Raw genomic sequence first — 25,148 nt, forward strand, 5'->3', positions numbered from 1 at the left:
CTGCGGGCCAACCCCCTAATGTCAAAAGTCCCGCCCTCAATAAGGCTTGACTGGGGCTTGTGGGAGTTGAAGTGCCAAAATGTCCGCAGACTCTGCCATATTTCCCGCACTTATTTCTGCAATTTTGAGTCCTGGGTGGACCCCCGCTTGTTTCCACGTCCTCAATCCTGCGTGTCGGCCCCACAATTGGAACGATGTATTCGTGCCTGTGGCTCCCTCCTGTATCTGGGATGGTGCAGTTTCTGGCGGATGAGCGTCCGCCTCGATATTCTCTCAACAATGGTAGCTCACTGCAAAACGCACTCGAGCCTTCACGGGGTTACCAGCCTTTATTAACAACCAGGTATGGACGTGTGACACCAGCAGGTGAGTTATGCAGCTTCCCCCAGTTCCGACGCGTTTCGAGTTTACTCCCTAACCCATGAAGAAGAGGAAACTCGAAACGCGTCGGAACTGGGGGAAGCTGCATAACTCACCTGCTGGTGTCACACGTCCATACCTGGTTGTTAATTAAGGCTGGTAACCCCGTGAAGGCTCGAGTGCGTTTTGCAGTGAGCTACCATTGTTGAGAGAATATCGAGGCGGACGCTCATCCGCCAGAAACTGCACCATCCCAGATACAGAAGGGAGCCACAGGCACGAATACATCGTTCCAATTGTGGGGCCGACACGCAGGATTGAGGACGTGGAAACAAGCGGGGGTCCACCCAGGACTCAAAATTGCAGAAATAAGTGCGGGAAATATGGCAGAGTCTGCGGACATTTTGGCACTTCAACTCCCACAAGCCCCAGTCAAGCCTTATTGAGGGCGGGACTTTTGACATTAGGGGGTTGGCCCGCAGCACGCACATACTTCCTCCCTAACCCATGAAGAAGAGGAAACTCGAAACGCGTCGGAACTGGGGGAAGCTGCATAACTCACCTGCTGGTGTCACACGTCCATACCTGGTTGTTAATAAAGGCTGGTAACCCCGTGAAGGCTCGAGTGCGTTTTGCAGTGAGCTACCATTGTTGAGAGAATATCGAGGCGGACGCTCATCCGCCAGAAACTGCACCATCCCAGATACAGAAGGGAGCCACAGGCACGAATACATCGTTCCAATTGTGGGGCCGACACGCAGGATTGAGGACGTGGAAACAAGCGGGGGTCCACCCAGGACTCAAAATTGCAGAAATAAGTGCGGGAAATATGGCAGAGTCTGCGGACATTTTGGCACTTCAACTCCCACAAGCCCCAGTCAAGCCTTATTGAGGGCGGGACTTTTGACATTAGGGGGTTGGCCCGCAGCACGCACATACTTCCTCCCTAACCCATGAAGAAGAGGAAACTCGAAACGCGTCGGAACTGGGGGAAGCTGCATAACTCACCTGCTGGTGTCACACGTCCATACCTGGTTGTTAATAAAGGCTGGTAACCCCGTGAAGGCTCGAGTGCGTTTTGCAGTGAGCTACCATTGTTGAGAGAATATCGAGGCGGACGCTCATCCGCCAGAAACTGCACCATCCCAGATACAGAAGGGAGCCACAGGCACGAATACATCGTTCCAATTGTGGGGCCGACACGCAGGATTGAGGACGTGGAAACAAGCGGGGGTCCACCCAGGACACAAAATTGCAGAAATAAGTGCGGGAAATATGGCAGAGTCTGCGGACATTTTGGCACTTCAACTCCCACAAGCCCCAGTCAAGCCTTATTGAGGGCGGGACTTTTGACATTAGGGGGTTGGCCCGCAGCACGCACATACTTCCTCCCTAACCCATGAAGAAGAGGAAACTCGAAACGCGTCGGAACTGGGGGAAGCTGCATAACTCACCTGCTGGTGTCACACGTCCATACCTGGTTGTTAATAAAGGCTGGTAACCCCGTGAAGGCTCGAGTGCGTTTTGCAGTGAGCTACCATTGTTGAGAGAATATCGAGGCGGACGCTCATCCGCCAGAAACTGCACCATCCCAGATACAGAAGGGAGCCACAGGCACGAATACATCGTTCCAATTGTGGGGCCGACACGCAGGATTGAGGACGTGGAAACAAGCGGGGGTCCACCCAGGACTCAAAATTGCAGAAATAAGTGCGGGAAATATGGCAGAGTCTGCGAACATTTTGGCACTTCAACTCCCACAAGCCCCAGTCAAGCCTTATTGAGGGCGGGACTTTTGACATTAGGGGGTTGGCCCGCAGCACGCACATACTTCCTCCCTAACCCATGAAGAAGAGGAAACTCGAAACGCGTCGGAACTGGGGGAAGCTGCATAACTCACCTGCTGGTATCACACGTCCATACCTGGTTGTTAATAAAGGCTGGTAACCCCGTGAAGGCTCGAGTGCGTTTTGCAGTGAGCTACCATTGTTGAGAGAATATATATATATATATATATATATATATATATATATATCTGCCTCCGTTTGGTATCAATTCTTGTATATATTCCATGTAATTGATATGCATTTTTTCACATGCCCCTCTTCATTATTTGCACTTTAACGGTATACATTGACCTACACAGCACTTTTGCACTTTTTCTTGGCACCTTAGATCTTCTATATCGCAAATACTTTGGGAGTGATTGGTTGTCTGGCTAACTGGTAGAAAAATGGAGATTATCTCATTTAATAAATTCCAGGCACACAACCAAATATCAAATTGGGACCACATTAATGTGCTAATTATTCCCTTAGCTATCGGCTATTATATTGCAGCTGATAAGATTTGATAAGGAATCTTTTTCCCGGAGACATTTTGTATATATTTTTTTAACTAGGTGCATTTATCAGGCATTTTATTTAGGTACATGGTAGCACACAAAAAGAATTTTTCTTTTTATATTTACACAAAAAAACTTTATTATAAAAAAACACGTTCTTTTATAACACATATCTATTGTTGCGCTCATGGTTTCATTGGTCAAACAGGTGCCTCAATTTTCCATGTATTATACAATTGAAATTGTTATTTCTAATGCTTTGAACTGTGGAATATTGAAATTACCAATGCCACATGATTAGCAAATATTAGGTATTATACCGAGATTTATTATGTTTTTGTTTAAATGTTTAAAACAACAAATGAAAGTTTTACCAATATTAGTACCAAACTAATTTAGGCTGTTTTCTATGTCCATGAACTCAAAATTGTGTGTTGTTTTCAAGCACTAGCACTTTAAATATCTGTAAAAAAATCTGAGCAGTGTCATGTGATCAAGGCCGCTTGGACGGCTGAAACGCATAATGGCAGGCGAGGAGGAATAAAAATATCCTAATTCCCCTAATGAGGTCTACGTTCGTTCTTTTTTCCTGGAGAAACTTGTGAGCGAAAAGTGGATATATATATATATATATATATATATATATATATTCTACTGGCGGTCGCCAGTAGATAGTTATAGTTAGGACCGTGTTTCCATAGGAAATCTCAAAATTCTATTTTGAATAACTTTGGCGCCGGTTGACGAATCCTCGCGAAATTTTCAAAACTAATGGCCCGCTCCGCTCAGCTCCTACCCTGAAAGTCTCGGTGGGATTCGTCAAGCGGGGGCGAGAAAAATGGGGGGGTCCCAAAACGCGTTTTCCCCATAGGACCTTTAGTCGAAGTTAAAGCCCGAACGGCTTAACAGAATTACTTGAAATTTGGCAGAGAGGTAGTCCTCAGGTCAGGGAAGTGCCTTTTGCATATCTGGAGTCAATCTGTTTAGTATTTCCTGAGCAAATTGCAGTTAAAAGCATATAAATATCTATAGCCGCGCACCGTGCGCGCACCGTGCGCGCACCCTGATGTGCGCGAGCGTAACTCTGATTGGTGGTTACATGTCAGTCAACGTTCGAATCCGTCGAAATCAGGAAGTGTCGGCCACCATTTTGTTTGTTTTCGATGCGAGAGAGAAAAAAGTGGTGGCGAACGTGAAAAGGGGCCAGGGTAGAGAGTCCCTGACCCCCTAGCCTTTGTCAGGGGGTCCCTGAAGGACCCCGAAGGGCAAAAAAACCTTTTTTTTTTTCGAAAAATTGCGGGGTGCGCGCACCGCGCACGGTGAAATAAAAAAAAAAAGGTTTTTAATACGTAGTTTATTGTAAAGTAAATATATTAAAAACATAATAATACATACATAACTTAGCATTTAAAAAACTGTACAAATTCACTTAAAAAAACCATAGGTTTCACACATGTTATAGTTAGCTGGACATTTCACTCGTAAAAAACCAATGAAATTCCCCCGTTATAGTTAGTTCAGATAACTATAACTCGCGCGACCGCCACTCTATCACAAGGATGATGTCATCAGTGATGTAATGAGTGATGCCACTGACCATGTCATAAGTGATGTAATATGTGACGTCATGAGCAGTGGATTGCGGGTGCGGCAGCCGAGTTATAGTTCTCTGAACTAACTATAACGGGGGAATTTCATTGCTTTTTTACGAGTGAAATGTCCACCTAACTATAACATGTGTGAAACCTATGGTTTTTTAAGTGAATATATATATATATATATCCAAAAGTAGATTCACTCCACCGCGGAAAGAACCAGGGGGACACAAACGGGGAGCCCGATGAAAATCTTTAATGCAGCACAAGAGGCATGACACTTTTCGGGTAAACTCCCTTTTTCAAATGCCAAACACTGATTGCTGACACCTGTGGCTTTTCAGTGATCCATCTCGCTGCCATTGGTGGCAGCCCAGCTACGCCGATTGGTCTCCTGAACGCATAGATGCAGCCTCATTCCCAAGACTTCATTTCGCAGCATGCACCATCTTGGCTGCCAGGTAAGCGTTTTACTGTCGCCTCATTTACACTTTGAATAGTGTGCTGGCGATCGCGACAAAGCTTGTGTAGGTACAGTTCACAATTAACAGTGTCTTTGTTGCACCAAGGTTTCTCCCGGGCCCCCTTGACGTCTCACCGCAAAATTTCAAAGTCCCATAGCGGTTAGGAGACTTCACTGCAATGAGTTCGTCCCTCCGTGAAGTCACGGGCTGCGCTGGCAGTAACAATTCTATGTCCTTTGATTTGCGGGGGCTTGAGCTTTCCAATACCTTGGACACGAAAAGAAAGCTGCAAAGCTGTTGCCCTAAAGCTCTGGCCACAAACGAGACGGGTCCCCCAATCACGCCCAGGGCTGGTGCGAAAATAACCAAAAGAAGATTCACTCCACCGCGGAAAGAACCAGGGGGACACAAACGGGGAGCCAGAGGAAAATCTTTAATGCAGCACAAGAGGCATGACGCATTTCGGGTAAACTCCCTTTTTCAAATGCCAAACACTGATTGCTGACACCTGTGGCTTTTCAGTGATCCATCTCGCTGCCATTGGTGGCAGCCCAGCTACGCCGATTGGTCTCCTGAACGCATAGATGCAGCCTCATTCCCAAGACTTCATTTCCTAGCATGCACCATCTTGGCTGCCAGGTAAGCGTTTTACTGTCGCCTCATTTACACTTTGAATAGTGTGCTGGCGATCGCGACAAAGCTTGTGTAGGTACAGTTCACAATTAACAGTGTCTTTGTTGCACCAAGGTTTCTCCCGGGTCCCCTTGACGTCTCACCGCAAAATTTCAAAGTCCCATAGCGGTTAGGAGACTTCACTGCAATGAGTTCGTCCCTCCGTGAAGTCACGGGCTGCGCTGGCAGTAACAATTCTATGTCCTTTGATTTACGGGGGCTTGAGCTTTCCAATACCTTGGACACGAAAAGAAAGCTGCGAAGCTGTTGCCCTAAAGCTCTGGCCACAAACGAGACGGGTCCCCCAAACACGCCCAGGGCTGGCGCGAAAATATATATAGTAAATCAAAGAAAAAAGGTTTCAAGCACGTTATAGTTAGGCTCAGACTTCACTTGTAGAAAACCAGTGAAATTTAGCAGTTATAATCACCTGAGCCAACTATAACTTCAGAACCCCTCAATGTACTGCTTATGACCTCACATATTACATCACTCATGACATGGTCAGTAATATCATTCATGACATCATAGATGACATCTCAAATCACCTCACTGATGATATCATCCAGTAAGTATTTTGTAAAAGTGTCTGAGTTAAAGATACATCCTAAGCTACTGCATAAGTTAAATGACTATTCATTTTGTACTGCTAATGAGAGATACTGTTTCTAATACATGTCATTTGAGTGGCACTGTGGCTGTATCAGTGTGAGAATGGGGTCTGAGTGTGTGAGTGAGTGTGTGAGTGGCTGTATGGGTAGGTGAATGTGTGTGAGTGAGTGGCTGTATTGTGATTGTGGTGGCTGTGTGAGTAGCTCTATGGGTGGATGAGTGTGTGTAAGTAGCTGTATGGGTGACAGGGAGGCTGTGTGAATTTCTCTAAGGGAGAGTGATTGGGTGTGTAAGTGGATGTATGGGTAAATGAGTAGCTGTCTGAGTGTATGGGTTAGTGAGTGGGTCTGTGAGTAGCTGTTTTTTACAGTAGGTATTTGTGTGAGTGGCTGCATGGATGAGTGAGTGGGCATGTGAGTGAGTGTATTGATATGTGCATGGGTATATAAATGGTTTAGTGGAGGTGTGAATGGATGTGAGAGAGTGACTGTATGGGTCTGTGAGTGGGTGTGTGAGTGGCTGTATGGGTCAGTGAGTGATTGTGTGAGTGGCTGTATGGGTGAGGAAGTGGTTGTGGGAGTGGCTGTATGACTGATTGTGTAAGTAGTTGTATGGGTCAGTGAAGAATTTGTGAGTGGTTGGATGGATATGTGAGTGGGTGTATGAGAAGTTACAAGAGGGTGTGAGTGGGTTTGTGAGTGCTTCTGTGGATGCTGTCCTCAGTGATATCATTTGAGATGTCATCGACCAGGTCATGAGGGATGTAATATATGAGGTCATAAGCAGTGCAATGTGGGGGCGTAAGTTATAGTTTGCTCAGGTAACTATAACTGCTGAATTTCACTGGTTGTGTAAGAGTAAAATCTGACCCCAACTATAATGTCCCTGTAACCTTAGTTTTTTTGAGTGAATCACAACATTTATTTTTATTCTTTTCCTAACTATTATTGTCCCTGTAACCTGTTTTTTTTTCAGTGATTTTCTATGTTTTAAATTTTATTTACTAATTGTAACCTTTTAGAGTAGATGAGTGAGTGGCTGTAATGGTAGTCAAGTGCGTGTGCGTGTGTGTGTGTGCGTGTGTGTGTGTGCGTGTGGGTGTGTGTGAATGACTGTATGCATCTCTGAGTGGCTGTGTGAGTGGGTTTGTGGGTGTGAGTGGCTCTATAGGTCTGTAAGTGGGCTTGTGAGTGACTATGGGTGGGTACATGGCTATGTAAGTATGTTTAGGAGTGCCTGTGTGGATCTGTGAGTGGGAGCATGAGTCCCTCAGTGGGTGTGTGAGTGCTTAAGCGAGTCTGTGAGTTGGTGAGTGAGTTGGTATTTGAGTCTCTGTGTGGATATGTGAGTGGATGCACAAGTCTATGAGTGGGTGCATTAGTTGATTGGGTTCAGGGGGTGTGAGCGGTTGTGTGAGTCTCTGAGTTGGTCTGTGAGTGGGCAAGTGAGTGTCTGAGTGAGTCAGTGGGTAAGTGGGTGTCTGTGTGGATCTGTGAGAGGGTGCATAAGTCTATGAGTGGGTCTGTGAGTGGGTGCATTAGTTTCTGTGTGGGTTTAAGAGTATCTGAGTGGGTGCATGAGTCTGAGTGGGTCTGTGAGTGGGTGCACGAGCCCCTGCGTGGGTCTGTGAGTGGGTGTATGACTGAGTGGGACTGTGACTGGGTATATGAGTGTCTGAGTGGAGTCAGTGAGTGGCTGCGTGAGTGTCTGAATGGGTCTGTAAGTGGAAGTGTGGCACTATGAGTGAGTGCATGAGCCTCCGAGTGGGTCTCACTCCCAACCTTTATTCCGCCTCTTACTGCTTGTTTCTGACCTCTATTTTGCCTCTTGCTGCTCATTTCTGACCTTTATTTTGCCTCTTTCTGCTCATTGCTGACCTTTATTCTGTCTCTTTCTGGCCTTTACTTTGCATCTTTCTGCTTGTTTGTCTCCTTTATATTGCCTCTTTCTGCTCGCTGCGGACCTTGAATTTGCCTTTCTGCTACTTGCTGACCTTTATTCTGCCTCTGTATGCTCGTTTCCCACCTTTATCTTTCTGGTTGTTTCTGACCTTAATTCTGTCTCTTTATGCTCCTTTCTGTCCATTCTCCCAGAACCACAGTGGGAGCCTTAATGTTCCCGTGGTCCCAGCTGGTTCCCCACCTCCTGCGGGAGCTGGCATTGCTGCACGCAGGGCGCGGTCGGATATACAGCTCCCTGTGTGAACGAGCAATACTTTCATCTCTTTCCCTGCCCACATGTGTGCGGGCAGGGAAAGAAATTAAACCCCCACTTCTAGAGGGTGGGAGCACTTTGACAGCTCCCGCTTGCTTGAACCGGAGTGTATGCTTTTTCTTAGCTGAAGTTGTCAGCTCTCGCCAAGCAAACACAAACGGCTATGTCCTGGGGTGGCCAGGACATAGCAGGGACTGGCCATGGGTGGATGGCAGTCCACAGGGCCATTAATGCAGGAGACCGCACTTGTTTTAAAAATAAATTGCCACAAATTTGCGGCAAATGTTTTCTAATAAAATGCTCTTTGCCATGCCAGGATTCCTCTACCCTGACAACTTTTTTTCTTTTTTTACAAATTTTGGTGGCAGTCTGCAGAAGCGGAGTCCCAAGATGGCTGCCACCACTTCCTAGTTGAAGTGTTGGCTGCCAATCGGAGCTCGACTGATGTCTGCATTAGCTTGTAGTTATTCGCAAATTAGCCATGATTTCAGATATACATTTCCTTAAATTTCTCAACAACTACTGAACGGATTTATACCAAATAACAATAATCACAATCAGCAGACCAAAAGCTAGCTTTCTGCCACATTTGGTGTAATTCTGTCTAGTGGTTCAGGCTGTAGTCGAGTTTAAAGCTCCTATAGGAATTAACATAGGCAACTCACTTGTTTTGACCCCCTTGTTTTTCTCGGCCCACACTTGACGTATCACCCCCAAAGTTTCAATGTGCAACAAGAATCACGGGTTCACTTTTGTTTTTGAAAATTTTGTGAAGATTCATAAAACGACGCCATTTAGAAAGGCAAGTCAAAAAATGCTTTTCCTATGGAAACACGGTCCTAACTATAAGATAGATAGATAGATAGATAGATAGATAGATAGATAGATAGATAGATAGATAGATAGATAGATAGATAGATAGATAGATAGATAGATAGATAGATAGATAGATAGATAGATAGATAGATAGATAGATAGATAGATAGATAGATAGATAGATAGATAGATAGATAGATAGATAGATGAATGAATGAATGAATGAAGATGTTCTTGTATAGCGCATGGCTACCCGGAAGCATCCCAGCGCTGCGGAGAGGGCCAAGGAGAAGATGGAATTTAAGGGAATAGCCAGGTCTTAAGTTGTTTCCTAAATGACAGATGGTTGGCTTCCTTACGGATGGCAAGAGGAAGGGTGTTCCAGAGTTTGGGGGCATTATAGGATAGCAGGCGACCTCCTGATCGAGCCTTTCTGATTCTGGGGACTGCTGCCAGATGAAGTTGATCTGAGCGGAGGATTCTTGTGGGTTTGTAAGGTTTGAGGAGGTTTTTGATAGCAGGGGGGCCTCTGTTGTGAAGTATTTTATGTGCAATACAAAGGGTCTTGAAATGGATTCTTTCCTGTATGGGTAGCCAATGGAGTGTGTGCAGGGCGGGCTTGGCTGAGCTACGGCTGTTAGTTTCAGTGAGAAGCCTGGCTGCAGAATTCTGGACAGTCTGTAGTTTGGCAATCACTGCTTTTGGTGCCCCCAGATAGAGGGCATTGCCATAGTCCAGCCTGGAGAGGACAAGTGCCTGGACCACAAGCCTTCTTGAGTGGGTGGGTAGAAGGGGGAGTACTTTCCGTAGCGTACGGAGTATACCATAGCAAGTGGCCGCCGTTTTCCTTGCTTGAGTTCTTAGGGTAAGCTCATGGTCTAACCATACGCCCAGACTTTTTATTTCTTGTTTGGGTGATGGTGCAGGTCCCATGCATAGTGGCCAGGATATGTTCGGATTGAAGGCAGCTTGATTACCCAGTAGCATAATCTCTGTTTTATCGCCGTTGAGCTTAAGATGGGAAAGGCTCATCCAGTTGTTGATTTCTTTGAGGCATAAACAGAGATTGCTATGGGATTGATCTTCCTGATTCAGAGCCACGATGAGCTGAGTATCATCTGCGTAGGTGACCAGCTGGATGCCAAACGGGGAGACTATCTGAGCTAGTGGGGACATGTATACGTTAAAAAGGGTAGGGCTCAGGGAGGAGCCCTGCGGTACTCCGCACTGTAGGGGAACAGGTTGGGACTGGGTGTTCTCGTCAAACACCTGGAAGGATCTATCTTCCAGAAATGATTCCAGCCAGGATAGCGCTTTGCTTGTCACTCCTACATTTCTGAGACGGTGAATAAGAATGTGGTGATTCACCGTATCAAACGCAGCGCTGAGGTCTAAAAGGATGATAGCTGCGGAGCCTCCCATATCCAGAATCTTTCGAGATTCTTCTACCACCGCAATAAGCGCCGTCTCGGTGCCCTGCCCGGGGCGAAAGCCTGTTTGCGAGGAGTGAAGCATGTTCGAAGTTTCCAGGTGGGTCGAGAGTATTCGATTGACATGTTTTTCTGCGACCTTGCTAATGCCAGGGAGCAGCGAGATGGGCCGGTAGTTGCCCAGATCCGAGGGATCCAGGTGAGGTTTTTTTAAAAGTGCCCTAACCATGGCCTTTTTCCAGTCCTGTGGGACTGAGCCTGTAGCTAAGGAGGCATTGATTAAGTTGGCAATGGGGGGGATGATGATGGGCGAGGCCTGTTTGAGTATTTTAAAGGGCGCTGGATCGTTGGGGGAGCCACTTTTTATTGTCTCAATGATGTGGCAGAGGTGTTCCTCAGCGATAGGGGGGAAGGAATCAAGCTGTCTCTTGTTTTCCAAGGGTTCTGGATTCAGAGCATGGTTCACCGTAGTGGGTGGTAGAAGATTAAGGATTTTTTTGATTTTAGTAGAGAAGAAGTCTGCCAGGTCCTCACAGTGATTGCCAGTGGGATCAATTGTCTGGGGGGGATCTGGGATAAGTGTAAGTTTTTTTATGATGCAAAAGATTTCTTTGGCAGAGTTGGAGGAGGCTTGAATTGTTTCCTCGAAGTAAGCCGCCTGTGTTGCTCTGATTTCTGCTTTATAGGAGGCAATCGATGATCTATAGGCAGCTTTTTTTTCACTTGAGTAGTCTTTCCTCCAAGCTCGTTCTAGTCTTTTACATTGTTGTTTTTGATTACGGAGGTTCGCAGTGAACCAGGGGCATTTATTAGGGCCGCTTTTTTGTAGACTGTTTTTATAGGGTAGTAAGGTATTGAGCGAGTTTTCAATCCATGAATGAAACTTTCTGTTTGCCACTATTGGGTTCGGGTCGGGACTAGGAATGGTCCGTTCCAGTTCATCGGTCCAGTTCTTGATATTGAGTCTGGACCAGTGTCGTGCCCAGGTTCGTGACGACCTCAGGGGAATATGTATATGGGGAGGGTGCCATTTAAAAGGGATCAGATAGTGATCTGACCAAGGAAGGGGGATGGGGTCTAGTCCCTCTAGTTCCTTGATATTGGAAAAGATGGGATCAAGGAGGTGGCCCTTCAAGTGTGTAGCTTGATGGTTTTTCAGATGGAGCTGATAGGCTGCGAGGTCGTGCATAAGGTCAGATGTCACTTTATTGGAGAGCTCATCCAGATGTAGGTTGAGGTCTCCAAGCACGGTGAAATTGGACGAAGTGCTGGCAAGATTTAATGTAGTTTCAAGTAGCGAGCTACAGAATTTTCCCGGGGTTCCTGGGGGCCGATATACAAGGATCCCGGAGAAGGTGACTAAGGGGGTCACTTGTATAGAGAATTGGACATTTTCGCAGTCCAGCATAGGGCTGTCTAAGAGACGGCAGACTAGGATAGATAGATAGATAGATAGATAGATAGATAGATAGATAGATAGATAGATAGATAGATAGATAGATAGATAGATAGATAGATAGATAGATAGATAGATAGATAGATAGATAGATAGATAGATAGATAGATAGATAGATAGATAGATAGATAGATAGATAGATAGATAGATAGATAGATAGATAGATAGATAGATAGATAGATAGATAGATAGATAGATAGATAGATAGATAGATAGATAGATAGATAGATAGATAGATAGATAGATAGATAGATAGATAGATTACCCAGTGGCAATGGTACTTTTAGTTAGGATCGTGTTTCCATAGGAAATTAATTTTTTTAAGTTGCTAATAACTCTGGCGCCCTTTGACGAATATCCATGAAACTTTCCCCACTCATTTTCACATAGGTAATTTAGACACAGCTACAATCTAAACCGCTGAACAGATTACACTAGATTTGGTGGAAAGCTAGAGCCTGTTCCAGAAAGAGTGCCTTTTGTTTTGTGTTTTGGTGTAAATCCGTTCAGTAGTGTTTGAGCAATTAATAATCACAAGCTTTGTATATATAGGGACACAGCCTCTGTGGATCCCGACAAATTTTAAGCTGCAATCAGATTGGCTGCCGCCACCTCAACCAGGAAGTGGTGGAACCCATCCTAGTCCCAAGTCCTAAAAAAAGTTTTAAAAATATATATAAGCGGGCAGGGTAGGGATACCCTGCCACTTAGGTGTGGTGGTGTGGTCCTAGAGCAACCCCGTCTGGGCCAAAGATGAAGAACACTGCCTGGGGAAAAAGGAATATTTGTAAGGTGAGGGGGTGACATGCCTCCACCATCTCTGAGCCTCTATAGGCTCCGGGGACCCCATCCCCAAGGCCTGCTAAACTTTTGAAAAGCAAAGGGTTCCTATTCCCCAGGGTCGGCTCACTAGCTGCATCCTGCAGAGCGCACCCCCGGGACATAGCAGTTTGCGCGCAGGGAAACGTATGTTTGCTTCCGTTTGGTGGGAATGTTTTCAAAACTTCTGCCATGCGGGAGCAAACACAAAGTCTGCTTCCAGCTGGCAGGAGCTTTGAAACTGCTACCGCGGGCTGGGAGCAGACTATTGATCTGTTTCCCTGTCAGCACTGTCGTGGGTAGGGAAACAGATCAAAATATAGCTCCCAACTGGAAGGAGCAGCATTAGTAGCTGCTTTCTCTGGGTGAGAACAATGCCAACTCCTGCAGCATGCCTTGGAGGGTCCCCGGCAGCCCCTAATGGTGGGTGCCCCCTCACCATGCACTGAATTACCCCACATATTACTTCACTCATGACATCTGTGTTTCATTAATAATATCACTGCAACATATGCAATAAAATTATTGAAAACTGTGCATGGCGGGGGCAAGAGGTATAGCTACCTTAGGGCACGAGTTATAGTTGCTTGAGATAACTATAACTGGTGAGTTTCAGAGGTTTTTAGAGTTCAAGATGTTACATTGTTACTGAACATTTCACCTAAATATAACGTTACTTTAATCTTTGTGTGTTTTTTAGTGACTATAGATAAAGATATATATACAGTGGGATGTGACTGGTGCTCCTGATGAATAATATGGTGTATTGACAGAATTGTATTGGTCCTCAGTTAGGGCTGATCAAGGTAGTGACATATTGACATTTCATATGAGTTTCTGAGTGCTTTCTCCTTAAAAACATACAACACTCAAAATGCCTCAACAGTGACAATAAGATTAGAAAGGGTCCTCTATTAGTTGTTGGTTTTAGATTCTTGCCACTCCCAAGTCATCCTTAGAGCCTTACCTGTTATAGATGTTACTGTTCCAGTCGAGAACAACATAGAGATCATTGATGTCCTCCAGGTTCCTCTGAACTACCTCAGCAAGCCAGCTGGCAATGCCATCATGGCAGCTCTTCAAGTAGACTTTGAAGACCTCATATTCCTTGGGATACATACAGATAAGGTGGTTTTTCACAGCATAAAGGTCCTCCACAGCACACTTCTTTAGTTTGTCCATCTGTGCTGAGATTGAAACCCCCTTACCCTCGGTGCACTGGCAGAGTCTCTTGGTCATGGACATCTTGACTGCTTCAGCCCATCTCCTTTTCATCTCTCTTGGCCTGGTACCTGTCACAGTGGAGTCACCCCTTGCTTCAAATATCTTCTTGTCCGTGGCCTCCTCTTGGTCGATTACTCGAATCACATCCTCCAGGGGCTCATAGATTCTCCTGACTGTCAGAGACTCATCCACCACACCCCACAGCTGCTCCATGAGGGCCTGGTACAATAGGGCAACGTCCTTGGCTTTCCGGTTACTGTCCTTGCTCACTTCTATGCTCTCAGAGCCCCTTTGGTTTTCCAAGTCACATTCAGCCTCCAGGTCAATGATATGCATGTCGGCTACCTGCAGATCCCGCTTTTGTATCAGTTGATGGATTTCCAAAACTAGAAAGACAGAAGAAACAATCAATTGTCACATAACACATCAATCAAAAGAATAACCGTATTGCTACACATTGGCCGAATTTGGAAGGGTACACACAACCAATGATGGGAGTTTACTCAAGTGCCTCATTGGCAGGCTGCACATAAGAGCACTCATCCCACCATCCACCCATGAGGTCACTTGCAACGAGCCACTGAAAGTCATACACAATGCCAATTTTGGAAGCTAACATACATGCAGCTTCTCAATCTAACAATGCTGCAACACTAGAATATGTCAGACAGGCAGTATTTAAAGGTCATACCACAGGTATTGAAAGAACACACCTGTTGCAATGAAAGCGCACAATTACAACTTGGGAGGTCAACACAAGGGTAGCATTGAAGAGTGAAATGCAAGCAGCACTGAAAAGTCACACACACTGTTTAGTCTCATGCAGGGGGCAACAGTAGAAGGTTATAGAAAGAAGGTATTGGATACGTTATTCACATGCTGTAATGGTGGAAGATCGTGCTCTCTCTCTCTCACACACACACGCACACACACATGCACACTCTTGGTTGGTCATATACAGAAATAATTCCAAAGTCACAAATGACAGCACTGAAAGATTAAAAATATACTTTCATGACTTCACAAGAACAAATTGCAGATGGGTTGCAATGGGTACCATCATTTGAACCATGCAGGAACACATACATGGTGAAGTCTCTGGCTGATCTCTAACACTCACATCTGAGCATCTAGAAAATGCCTCCAGGGAGCATTTTTAATCCCTGAGGTGTGGGTAACTCCTGCATGAGGGGCTAGAAGGGCCAGTGCATAGCTCCTAAAATGTTATTTTAATTTTGCAAATTATTGGGTCTATAAATGAGATGCTGAAGTGAAGAATTTGTTTAGAAATACCTACATTTGGTAGCAGAAGATTACCAAACAAAATAAAAGAAATCTCCAAAATCCCACAGGTTCCTAAACACCGGTACAGAGTTGGACATACCTTATTGATGGTTTACTCAGAGGACTGTGGATCATGCCACAGGTTTGTTAGGCCAGTCTTTTTCCCTGGCATAGTTCAGCTTTGCAAACATTTGAAAAGAGATTAATTAAAGCCCTCACTCTGCACACACAAATGGACTCTCCTGCTGATTGACAGAAATATTCAACTGGTTCATAATAATGTGCATTTCATTAATAAAGGCGTGGAGTAATGCCTGTGGTCTAATAGATGTGATAAAGCCAATGGTTGAGAAAAAGTCAATGAGAAGAAATGAGTAAACTCTTGGTATGTAAGAAAGGTGTGCGTGGAGTTCGAGGCCAGACGCCAGAAACGTATCGGTTGACATACAGCAACCGCACTAACATGTGTGGGTGGTGTGGACGTATACACATCCCCAAGGAAGGGGGTTGCCGGTATGCACGGTGGGGGCTACCACTTGGTATATTTCTGGTATATTTCTGACCTGACAGTGTGGCGAGGACTGACCCATAGTTCTGACTAAATTGCCGGAAAGTTTGAATGGCAAAGAAAAATGTTGGCTTTCCATAAAAATTGATGGAGTGTGACAGTAGGTCTTGGTTTTACATTGAGCAGACGCACAGCAGTGATTAAAATTGATAGTTGGCCAGTGGTCGTTTAGCTCGTTTTTAGTTTAGTTTGGTGAAGCGAAAAGCAGTGAACTTTTTTGCTTCTATTGAAGGGGTTCAGAATAGGGTTGCACACGGAAGTCTTTGCGAGTGCGTGTTTTACCTTTTTCACACATTTAAATTATGCACTTTTTCACACTATTCCTTTGTGGTTTTAGGATCTGCCAATGATTAGAACCGGGGCACACTGGTGAGAACCTACCAGCAGCTCCCATGGTGGTGTTTCCGTGAGGCACTTCCAAACTTTTGCACAATTTTTTGTTATGACATGGGCATTGCTTTTGTTGTGAAATGCAAATGTTTCGTTTTTTACTGGGGAATGACACTGAACAACTTTTAAATAATAGGGACAGGAGCACCTAGATTGGACAGCATTTTGAAAGCTGTTACTAAACATTAGAGCCAAGATATGGCGTGTGGTATGCTCACAAGGATTGTCCTATATTAGATCAGGTCCTTTTTTGATTGAATGTAAATATGGTGTCCCAATTAACAACCAAGTTCTTTCATAGGGTGGGGAACATGAACTTGTAGTGGTGGATAGGGTGGGCGAAGGTCGTGGGAATGACTGTTGGGTAAGATACAATAAATGTATGTAGAGTGTAAAATGTAATGCTAGAAAATAGAGTTGAATACATAATGAAATCTGAAGGAACTATCTACATCATCTCTCAAATCATCTCTGGACCAACCCACATACCGGTCTACACAATGAACATTTTTGTCTGCAAACTAGAGCTAGTGAACATCACTAGAATCGATCTAGTCCAATTCCCTCATCTTGATGAATTCCTACAACTAAAAAATAAAACTTTTAATAAAAACCAACTCTCTGTCTTGCTCAACAACCTACAGACAATGGAAAAAGTCTCTAGGAAGAACATTGAGGCAACCGTAAAAAAAACATATAGATGAACTAAAAAAATCAACATAGAAGTTATATGACTGGAGACAATTTGCCTACAACCAAGATTTCAAGACAAAAAGGGAAGCTGAAGAATCCTTGGATGAATGATGATTTTAAAAAAATGAAAGGACAAATATGTACCCTTGAAGAATCATGGTAAAAAATGAACTGTTTTCTGCACAAACCATGCAGATAAAGACACAAAAGGATATTGAATCATACATCAAAAAAGCAAAAATAGATCTATTACCACAGCCAAATGTATCTTAAAGGAAATACAGAAGATTCCATCACAATTTCACAATCCATATAGTACAACAACATCAACTGCTGAATTCAGAGCAGTTCTGCAACTGAATAGCTCATCACTGCTTCTCTAAAGCTGAAGCACTAGTTGCATATCTACTTAAAGGAAAAGGATGTGGGTTGAACAGCACACAAATAAAAATACACCCTCTCTGTCTTCCTTCCAACAACTATATCTTACACAATTCTATGACTTTGTGAGATCAAGTGGTCCAACAGGCACAACCTCAGGCCCATGCTTTCCAATAATATTTAAAAAACTCCTACTATAAACCTCAATAGCAATCTCAACACTGAACGTCATTGAGTCCCTAACCAGACTCACATTTACTTCAGATCTCATAAAATGATACAAGCAATGGCTAATTAAAAAGAATAACTCAAATCTAACTGACCCCAACACATAAAAACCCATTTCCAGTGGGCCCTTCTTCCAGATCTCAAAGCACCCGGTGAAAAGCTCCTTACTATCGGACGACCAAAAATACCTTCTGGGTGGGAAGAGCCCTTGATTCTGGCTGCCCTGCATTTGGGATGACCTGAAAACTACAGTGGATAAAGAGGAAGTGGCAGCACTCATTTTTTGGGGAAATTTGTTTGACTGAATTATCTCCTACCTTACAGACTATTTCATTTCTAACCCCTTGTTATCGTCAGACCTGCAGCATTGTTAAACGAGCTCTGCAAGGAACAATTATCTCACTACTTTTCGTCATTGTCTACATTAGACTACTCCTAGAATTATTTGTTCTTTCAACCATCCATGCTACACTAATGCAGACATTGCCCAGATAATCCTCAAACCAAAACACCTTGCGTTCTCAGAATTATATTATTACTTCCTTACATCTATAGTCAAATGGATGATAGAGAGTCACTTCTAACTCAACGTCTCAAATATAGAAATCCTGACCTGCAGGAAATGGAAAGGCTATATTCCATTTGCAAGGTGCCATATAGAACTATGAACATTACCACCAACCTCGTCCGAGCTATAAAATTATCATGGATGTATCACTCTACAAAATATCGCAAGCCAACCAATTGACCAAATTCAGATTATGCACCACAATGATATTCAGATGCATCATCCTTCATCTTGAGTTCCATCAAAAGGACCAGTCAACCACCTCACCCATTTTATCATGTCCATGCTATATCAATAAATTATACAACAGAGTATCAAAATCCACTATGAAACAGCTCCAAGTAATCCCAAACACAGCAGTATAACAATTTATGCACCCCTGAATTCTTGACTACTTCTTACTGGCTCTGGAGGATCTGCACTTGTTGCCTGTTGGCATAAGATCTACATTCAAACTGCTGTGCATAACGCACAAGGCAATAACAGAATTGGATCTTTTACACATGAAGCTTAAAATTACTGACAGAAAATGATGCTTTGGCCAGGATTGGCTCCACAACTAATTGTCCACCATAAAAGAAGAAAACTATGCGTGGCACATCCATCTTTGTCCAAATGGCTTAACTACTGAATTTACTCCCAGCAAAGATATGGGCTACAATAAATCACCTATAGTTTAGAAGGATGCTGAAAATGCGTTGCTTCCCTACTTGAATCTCAAGGTACAGACTTGAGTATGGCTCTTTCTAGCAATAAGAAGTGAGGACTAAGTGTAACACAGAAAAACTAACATTCCAACAGTACTCACATGATTTGGAGGATATAACTATGTGATTACAAATTTTGAAAAGACAGCAATAAAGATGTCTTCTTGTACCTTTTGGCATGACATTGCATGTGAACTGTCACCAAAATGTGCATGACTTGCATAACTGACTTATTCCATACCTTATAATAAAATCTATGTCAACCCATGACTACTTCTGTCTTATACTACTTGACCTTCCAATTAAACCCTACTGAGTTCTTTCTCCCCCAAACTCACTGACCGAGCCTCCATAAGCATGACTCAAAATACAAATAACTCTATATCTAACAACACTAGATCTGTCTGATAGTCGAGTGTACTCCGGCAATTCACACTGAATGTCCTCCATTCCCTTTCATCACAGATACACAATTAGCAAAGCAAATTGGTGCAAAACTAAAGAATCTGCATCGATAAAAACATTTAACAATTAACTGTCCTCTAGACTAGTGACACTGCCTGCAACTCATCAATATACTAACTTTAATATTGTGGAATAATATATAACTTACTGCAACTTACAACTAGCACTAGAAACTAACTGGACACCACAGAGTAGCGTGCTACCTTTCCGCAAAGTGCCTTTATACCTCGTCAGGGGTAGGAAGTGCTTTGTAATATATAATACAATACAGCTGCATCAGCAATCAGAGTGCCCGTGGCCATTCAATTCACAGCCTCTCTGCAGAGGGTTTACATTTGGACAAGAGATGGAAGTTACAGGCCCTTTCTATTCAATTGTTTGTCTTTACAAAGGGATAAAGTCATTGCTGAGAAAAGAGTTCAACTATCAATGACTGATCAGTCCTTTGAAGCTCTGTAAACCTGTAACCTCGAGGGGTAAAACTGCGTCCTAGCCTCCATTCCCAAACAATCAAGCTCCTGTCATGTTCTGTTCACATCTTGACTGGCCTCACCGTTGAAATCACAGAAAAAAGATTATGAAATTTGTATGTAGGATAGGCTGGTGGATCAGAGTGTTTTTCAGATTTTGATATTCAGCTTTATGAGACCTACCTTGTCAAGAATCCATCAGTGGTTGCTATCTGTACACAGATATTTTCATCTATTTGCAATGAAACACGTTTCATACCCACCTCATCTTTAGCATGCCATCTGCCCATCCATGAATGCAATCAGTAGGCTGCTGTTTCCTCTAATACCTGCTTGTAACATGGCTAGCTGTAGACTTGTAGGTTATTTATCAATGTAGTCACCTCAAGTGCATATTTTTGCAACCCAGTTCCCTTAGTCACTTCATTTAGGTGCTATACTGGTGCTACCTGTATGGATGCTAGTGAGCATACTAAGAACCTTTCTCTTTTTATTTATTAGAGCTGTATGCTTACATCATCATCATCAAGATTTGTAAGGCTCCAAAATCCGAAGGCAACAAACTTTTGTTTCAAAAAGAACAAGATACAATCATCTGAATACAGGGGTCTTTAGTGCTATTCAAAATGGTAATACTGGTTTATCTGTCTCAGTTCCTCAAATGTAAACAAGACATAGAGCTTCACTCTTCCAAAAATGTGTTTGAGGCTAAGCAGACCGGAAAGCTGATTGCTTTAACTAAATGCCTACTTCCCATTGACAAAGGAGGCCTTGAAGCACATGAATTATGTGCCTACTACTATGCTGCCCAACTATAAAGGCCTGCCTACTCACTGGCGGGATACCACCACATGGCAGATGCAGACCTCACAGCAGACCAATTTAAAGCTGGTATGCCACATGGCACTCTCTTTCGTCAAGCCAGATGACCCGCTCGATGTATCTTATTGCTTGAAGTGGAGCATATGTGCCTACACAACTCTTTAAAGTATACTAAGACCACACCTGTATAAGCTCTGGTGATTCCATTATTGGGCCTCTCAGCTCTTCTGGGCATGTTCTTCTCTAGGATCTGACTTACTGGGAGCACACTGAATTGATCTTTGTTGGACAACTGTTTGAAGAGGACTCTCACATAGATGTCTTGGCCTTGTCTCATCATTTTGGACTGCCAGCGGGTGAATTCCTCACCCATAGGAGGTTACAGCATGCAATCCATCGGATCTGGCAGGCTCCACAAACAGAACCACCTATGCATGCTGCATCACAAATGCTCCATACAATAGGGGAGGGTATGAAACTGATCAGTTGACTATATAATGGGCTCTGAGAACATGCAGGAGGATCACTACAGGCCCATAAACCTACCTGGGAGACGGAACACCACACCCTCTTTAATAACATTAATGGCAGGTCATGCTGCAATACCACTCACGGAATACTCGGTTTAAATTTTGTACAAACCTGCATTCTGCATAGGTCATAACTTACTGCCTGTCCAGCACACCTTTCAAGTCATTCATCTGAGAGGATATCCCTTGTAGCAGCCCCTCCCTCCCCCCCTTCCCCCCCCCAAGTCTGGAACACACAAATGACTACGCCACACACAGAGCTCCTTAACGCACATCTTTATTCTTTGGCATGCAGTTGTTAACTGAATGCACTGCGTCATAGACTTTATTGAAAAACACCCAGACACACCTAAATACCTCCCAACTGATTACGTAAATTTGTAAAGAGTCTGTCTAGGACCACAAGGGCCCTACTGCACATGTCCACACAACACTACATCTACCCTTTTGTTAAATAAAATATACGGAAGACATATCTAAATTAGAGTTCCTCAATGAGTCATTGAGGGGCTCGCACTAATCTTCCAGATTGAGTAGTATGAGGTGAAGGAGTTGCACTGTCATCTGGCATCACAGATGTAGGCTCAGATGCTTTACTTAGGCACTCAGTAGGACTTGTCTCACTCGTAAGGTCTGGAGCCAACACACGTTGAGGCAGATACTTGAAATGTAATGAGTCACTTGTAATGGACTTTCTGGGTTGTTGAGCGGTCACCATATATTCTTTACTTGTCATGGCTTTCAAAGATTCAGCATCAAATGGAGAGTCAGTCTTGTATTTCTGTTTTTGTTTGACTAAGACCCGGTCTCCATCCTCGACAACCTTGTCTCAAGTGCATCAGCGCTTATATGCATAGACCTTCATCTTACTTTTGTGAGAAGTGTCCGTGATACGAATCTAGTCATCGTCTATTACTTTGCTCATGGTACATTGTAATAGCTTGGTCTCAATGGTTCTCCCAAACAGCAAGGTGGCAGGGCGTTCACTTGTTGTAGAATGGAGAGTTGACCGAAAGGCATGAAGGGCTGGACATAAGACTGACTCGAGATCCATTTCTTCAAGCATAGCACGCTGAACCACTTTCTTCAGGGTGCCCATAAATCATTCAACAATGGCATTTGTCTGTGGCCAAAGAGACATGCTTTTCTGATGCCTAATGTTCAAACAATGAAGAAAGTAATGACATTCTCTGCTAATGAATGGTGGACCATTGTCAGATTTGAGGATGGAGGAAACACTCCACACTGCAAAAGTATCCAGCCTCTCGATGACTTTGTTATGGGTGGTCGATGATAAATCTTTCACTAAGGGAAATTGTGATCACTCATCAATAACTACCATGAGATGATGGCCATTGTTTAAACGTCAAAATCATCAAGTGCAATTTTCTCACAAGCTTGTTTAGAAAGGTCAGACATATTTAGTGGATGCTGTGTTGTCTTGGGAGACAAGCAGTTGCACAGGTGACATACTTTCAGTTCCTTCTTGACTCCTTCGTCAAGGCACACTGAGCCTTCAAGGCAGGCAAAGCCACCTTGTAATAATGTCCTGCTCTCACCACGAGATCATCAGTGGACCTACCTAACCGCTGCCAGTAGGGTTTCCTCTCACTACTCAGATTTGGACAAAGCAGCAGGGTTTCCTATAATGGAGCCTCAGCATTCTTTGCGTTTGGAAATTTTTTAACTAATGTCCTGTATGCCACAGCGGCATCAGGTCACAATGATGGTCGCCCTCACCCTATTTATGGAGGGGTTACTGTCATTTGTTCTGTCAATGAACACCATTAAAAACAAGGTAGTTCTGAGTAAAGGAATCACACAGTGGCCCACAAATCTAGGGAGAAAGTGCCTTGTATGCTAGATCACTCTTATTTTCTTGTGCAGAACAAAATGCAGTCCCAAATTGGTGCATCAAATAAGAACCCACATGGCAAATGATCCATACCTTTGGTGGAGCTGCTGTAACAATGGTTCCAACCAAGGCACTAGAGACCGCTGGGCAAATGGGGGTCTCCACGTCTGTCAGGGGGGCTCAGTCAGGGGAGCAGAGGTCCTAAGTATTTTGTCTAATATGAAGCATACCACCTTTGCTGATTCTATATTCTGAGGCTGAAAGCCAGCAGCCTGTATCTCATTATGCCAGTCCTCTTTCATTTGGAATGTATTGTTTGGTGAGGGAAGAAGGTATTTAGTCTGCTATGGCCATGCCGCGGTGAGTCTGGTAGTCCGTGGACCGCCAGACTCATAATCAGACCCTCTCTTACCACCGTCACCAAATTTCTATGAGGGCCCGACAGAGTAAGGGCCATCAGAGAATTGACTATATGTTCATGCACCCCATTAGGGTGGATGGAAGTACAGAGGTTATTTACTGTCCATCACCACCATACAAACGTGGGCGGTAAGGGAGAGTAAGAAAAAATGCCCCCTTTCCCATAGCGAGGGGGCATTATCTTTTGTTATTTTCAAAAGAAAATACTGGTTTGAGATCTTCTTTTTGAAATTAAATAGGAAATCTGTTTGTTGGACGACTCCATCATGTTGATGGAGCTCTGCACCAAACAGTGAAAAGCATTGACAGGAGTCACCGTGAGGTAGTTTCCTACCAATGCTTTTGAAAAGACCATCCCATTATGGCCATTTCTAAATTCAGTAGGCATCATCTTCGTTAAGAAGATAGAGTAATTCATTTTGTCACCCTGGCAGAGAAACTGGCCTCCTGCCAATACCTAAATCGACCCCACAATCCTAAAAAAGGATTTCATTTAAAAAAAGCAAAAACTAATGACCCCCCCCACACAAAAGGAGTTGTCTCGTGGTGTGGGGGTCCTTTTGCTTGTACTGTCTCTCCCTCCTATGTTTTACCTGCAGGTGACGAACAGCAAAAAAAACAACAGCATCTACTCTAAATCGGGCAGACAGTGTTATATGTGAACCTCTGATGGCTCGGACTCCGTCAGGCGTTGAGGGAGTATGCCAGCGATGGACCAGGAGTAGGCTCCATCAATGACATATTTAAGATCAACACCTTTGTAAATCAGGAGGGCGGGAGGAGGGTTTGCCAGAGAGTATACTCTTTTGCAGTTGCAATAGAGGACCCTCTCCACCAAACTCTAAATTAGGCCCCTATTGTGCATTGGTTAGGCAGCAGGATAAGATTTTTTGGTTGTAGTCTGATGAAGTCACTTTGATGTATAATTGGATATTATCTGCATGGAAATGATATTGAATTCCTAATTGAAGAAGAAGGGACTCAGGTGATTCAATAAAAATATTAAACCATACAAGTGCCAATATTGACCCTTGGAGTATATGGCAGGTTACAGGAATGGGTTTAGAGAGGGCTCTTACAATGCTTACAAGTTGTAAACCTCTTTGAGAGATAGGATTCGAGCTAGCATTGTAACTTTGTTAATTACGCGCCTTTGTTTAAAGGTTTCAAGGTTTACTGCCACTAAGGCAGAAGATAAGTCTAAATGAGTTATGAGGCAACTGTCATTATCATCACTACTTTTTAAGGTCACTGTGGATGCTTTAGTACTGTATCTGGAGCAGAAACAGAATGAAAGTCTGGATGAAGGTTGTTAACCTTTAAATAAACCTTGAGTTGTAAGGAAACACAGTTTTCCATGACTTCCATAACATATGGCAAATGAGGCAAATGGGTTTCGCCCATTTAGTCCACCAGGATTTTTTGCTTTTAATTATCTGTTGTTTGGATATTTACTCTGGGTGAGTCTCACTACCAAAGTCCCACTCACAGTAATTTCAAGGTAATTGTACTGAGTGTGTTTACTGCCTGCGTCTGTGTTTTAAAGATAAGGCTGCTGTGGAGCACCTATGGTAACGGGCACTGAGCTGGTTACATGTGTACATATATGTGAATGTGTGTGGGCTGCATATGTTAGACTATGGTCATGTGCAGCGCAGTAATTGCGCACAGGTAGCCCGGCGCAGATTAGACTCTGCAAGAATAGGTGCTGACCTAAGGTAGGCCTCATCATTTTATTTGGTATTCATAGATACGTCAGCA

General features: G+C 43.8%; 1 protein-coding gene across 5 annotated transcripts in view; it reads right to left on the reverse strand.

The window, feature by feature from the left end:
* EXOC3L2 (exocyst complex component 3 like 2) overlaps positions 1 to 25,148 on the reverse strand; it is a 619,764-nt gene that overhangs the window by 190,426 nt on the left and 404,190 nt on the right. For all 5 annotated transcript variants that reach the window (XM_085625593.1, XM_085625589.1, XM_085625592.1 and 2 more), the window contains exon 3: positions 13,750 to 14,392. In XM_085625593.1, the coding sequence (XP_085481719.1) occupies positions 13,750 to 14,392 (643 nt within the window). The remainder of the gene's footprint in view (positions 1 to 13,749; positions 14,393 to 25,148) is intronic.

The sequence above is a fragment of the Triturus cristatus genome, chromosome 9, assembly GCF_964204655.1.
Source record: "Triturus cristatus chromosome 9, aTriCri1.1, whole genome shotgun sequence".
NCBI lineage: Eukaryota > Metazoa > Chordata > Amphibia > Caudata > Salamandridae > Triturus > Triturus cristatus.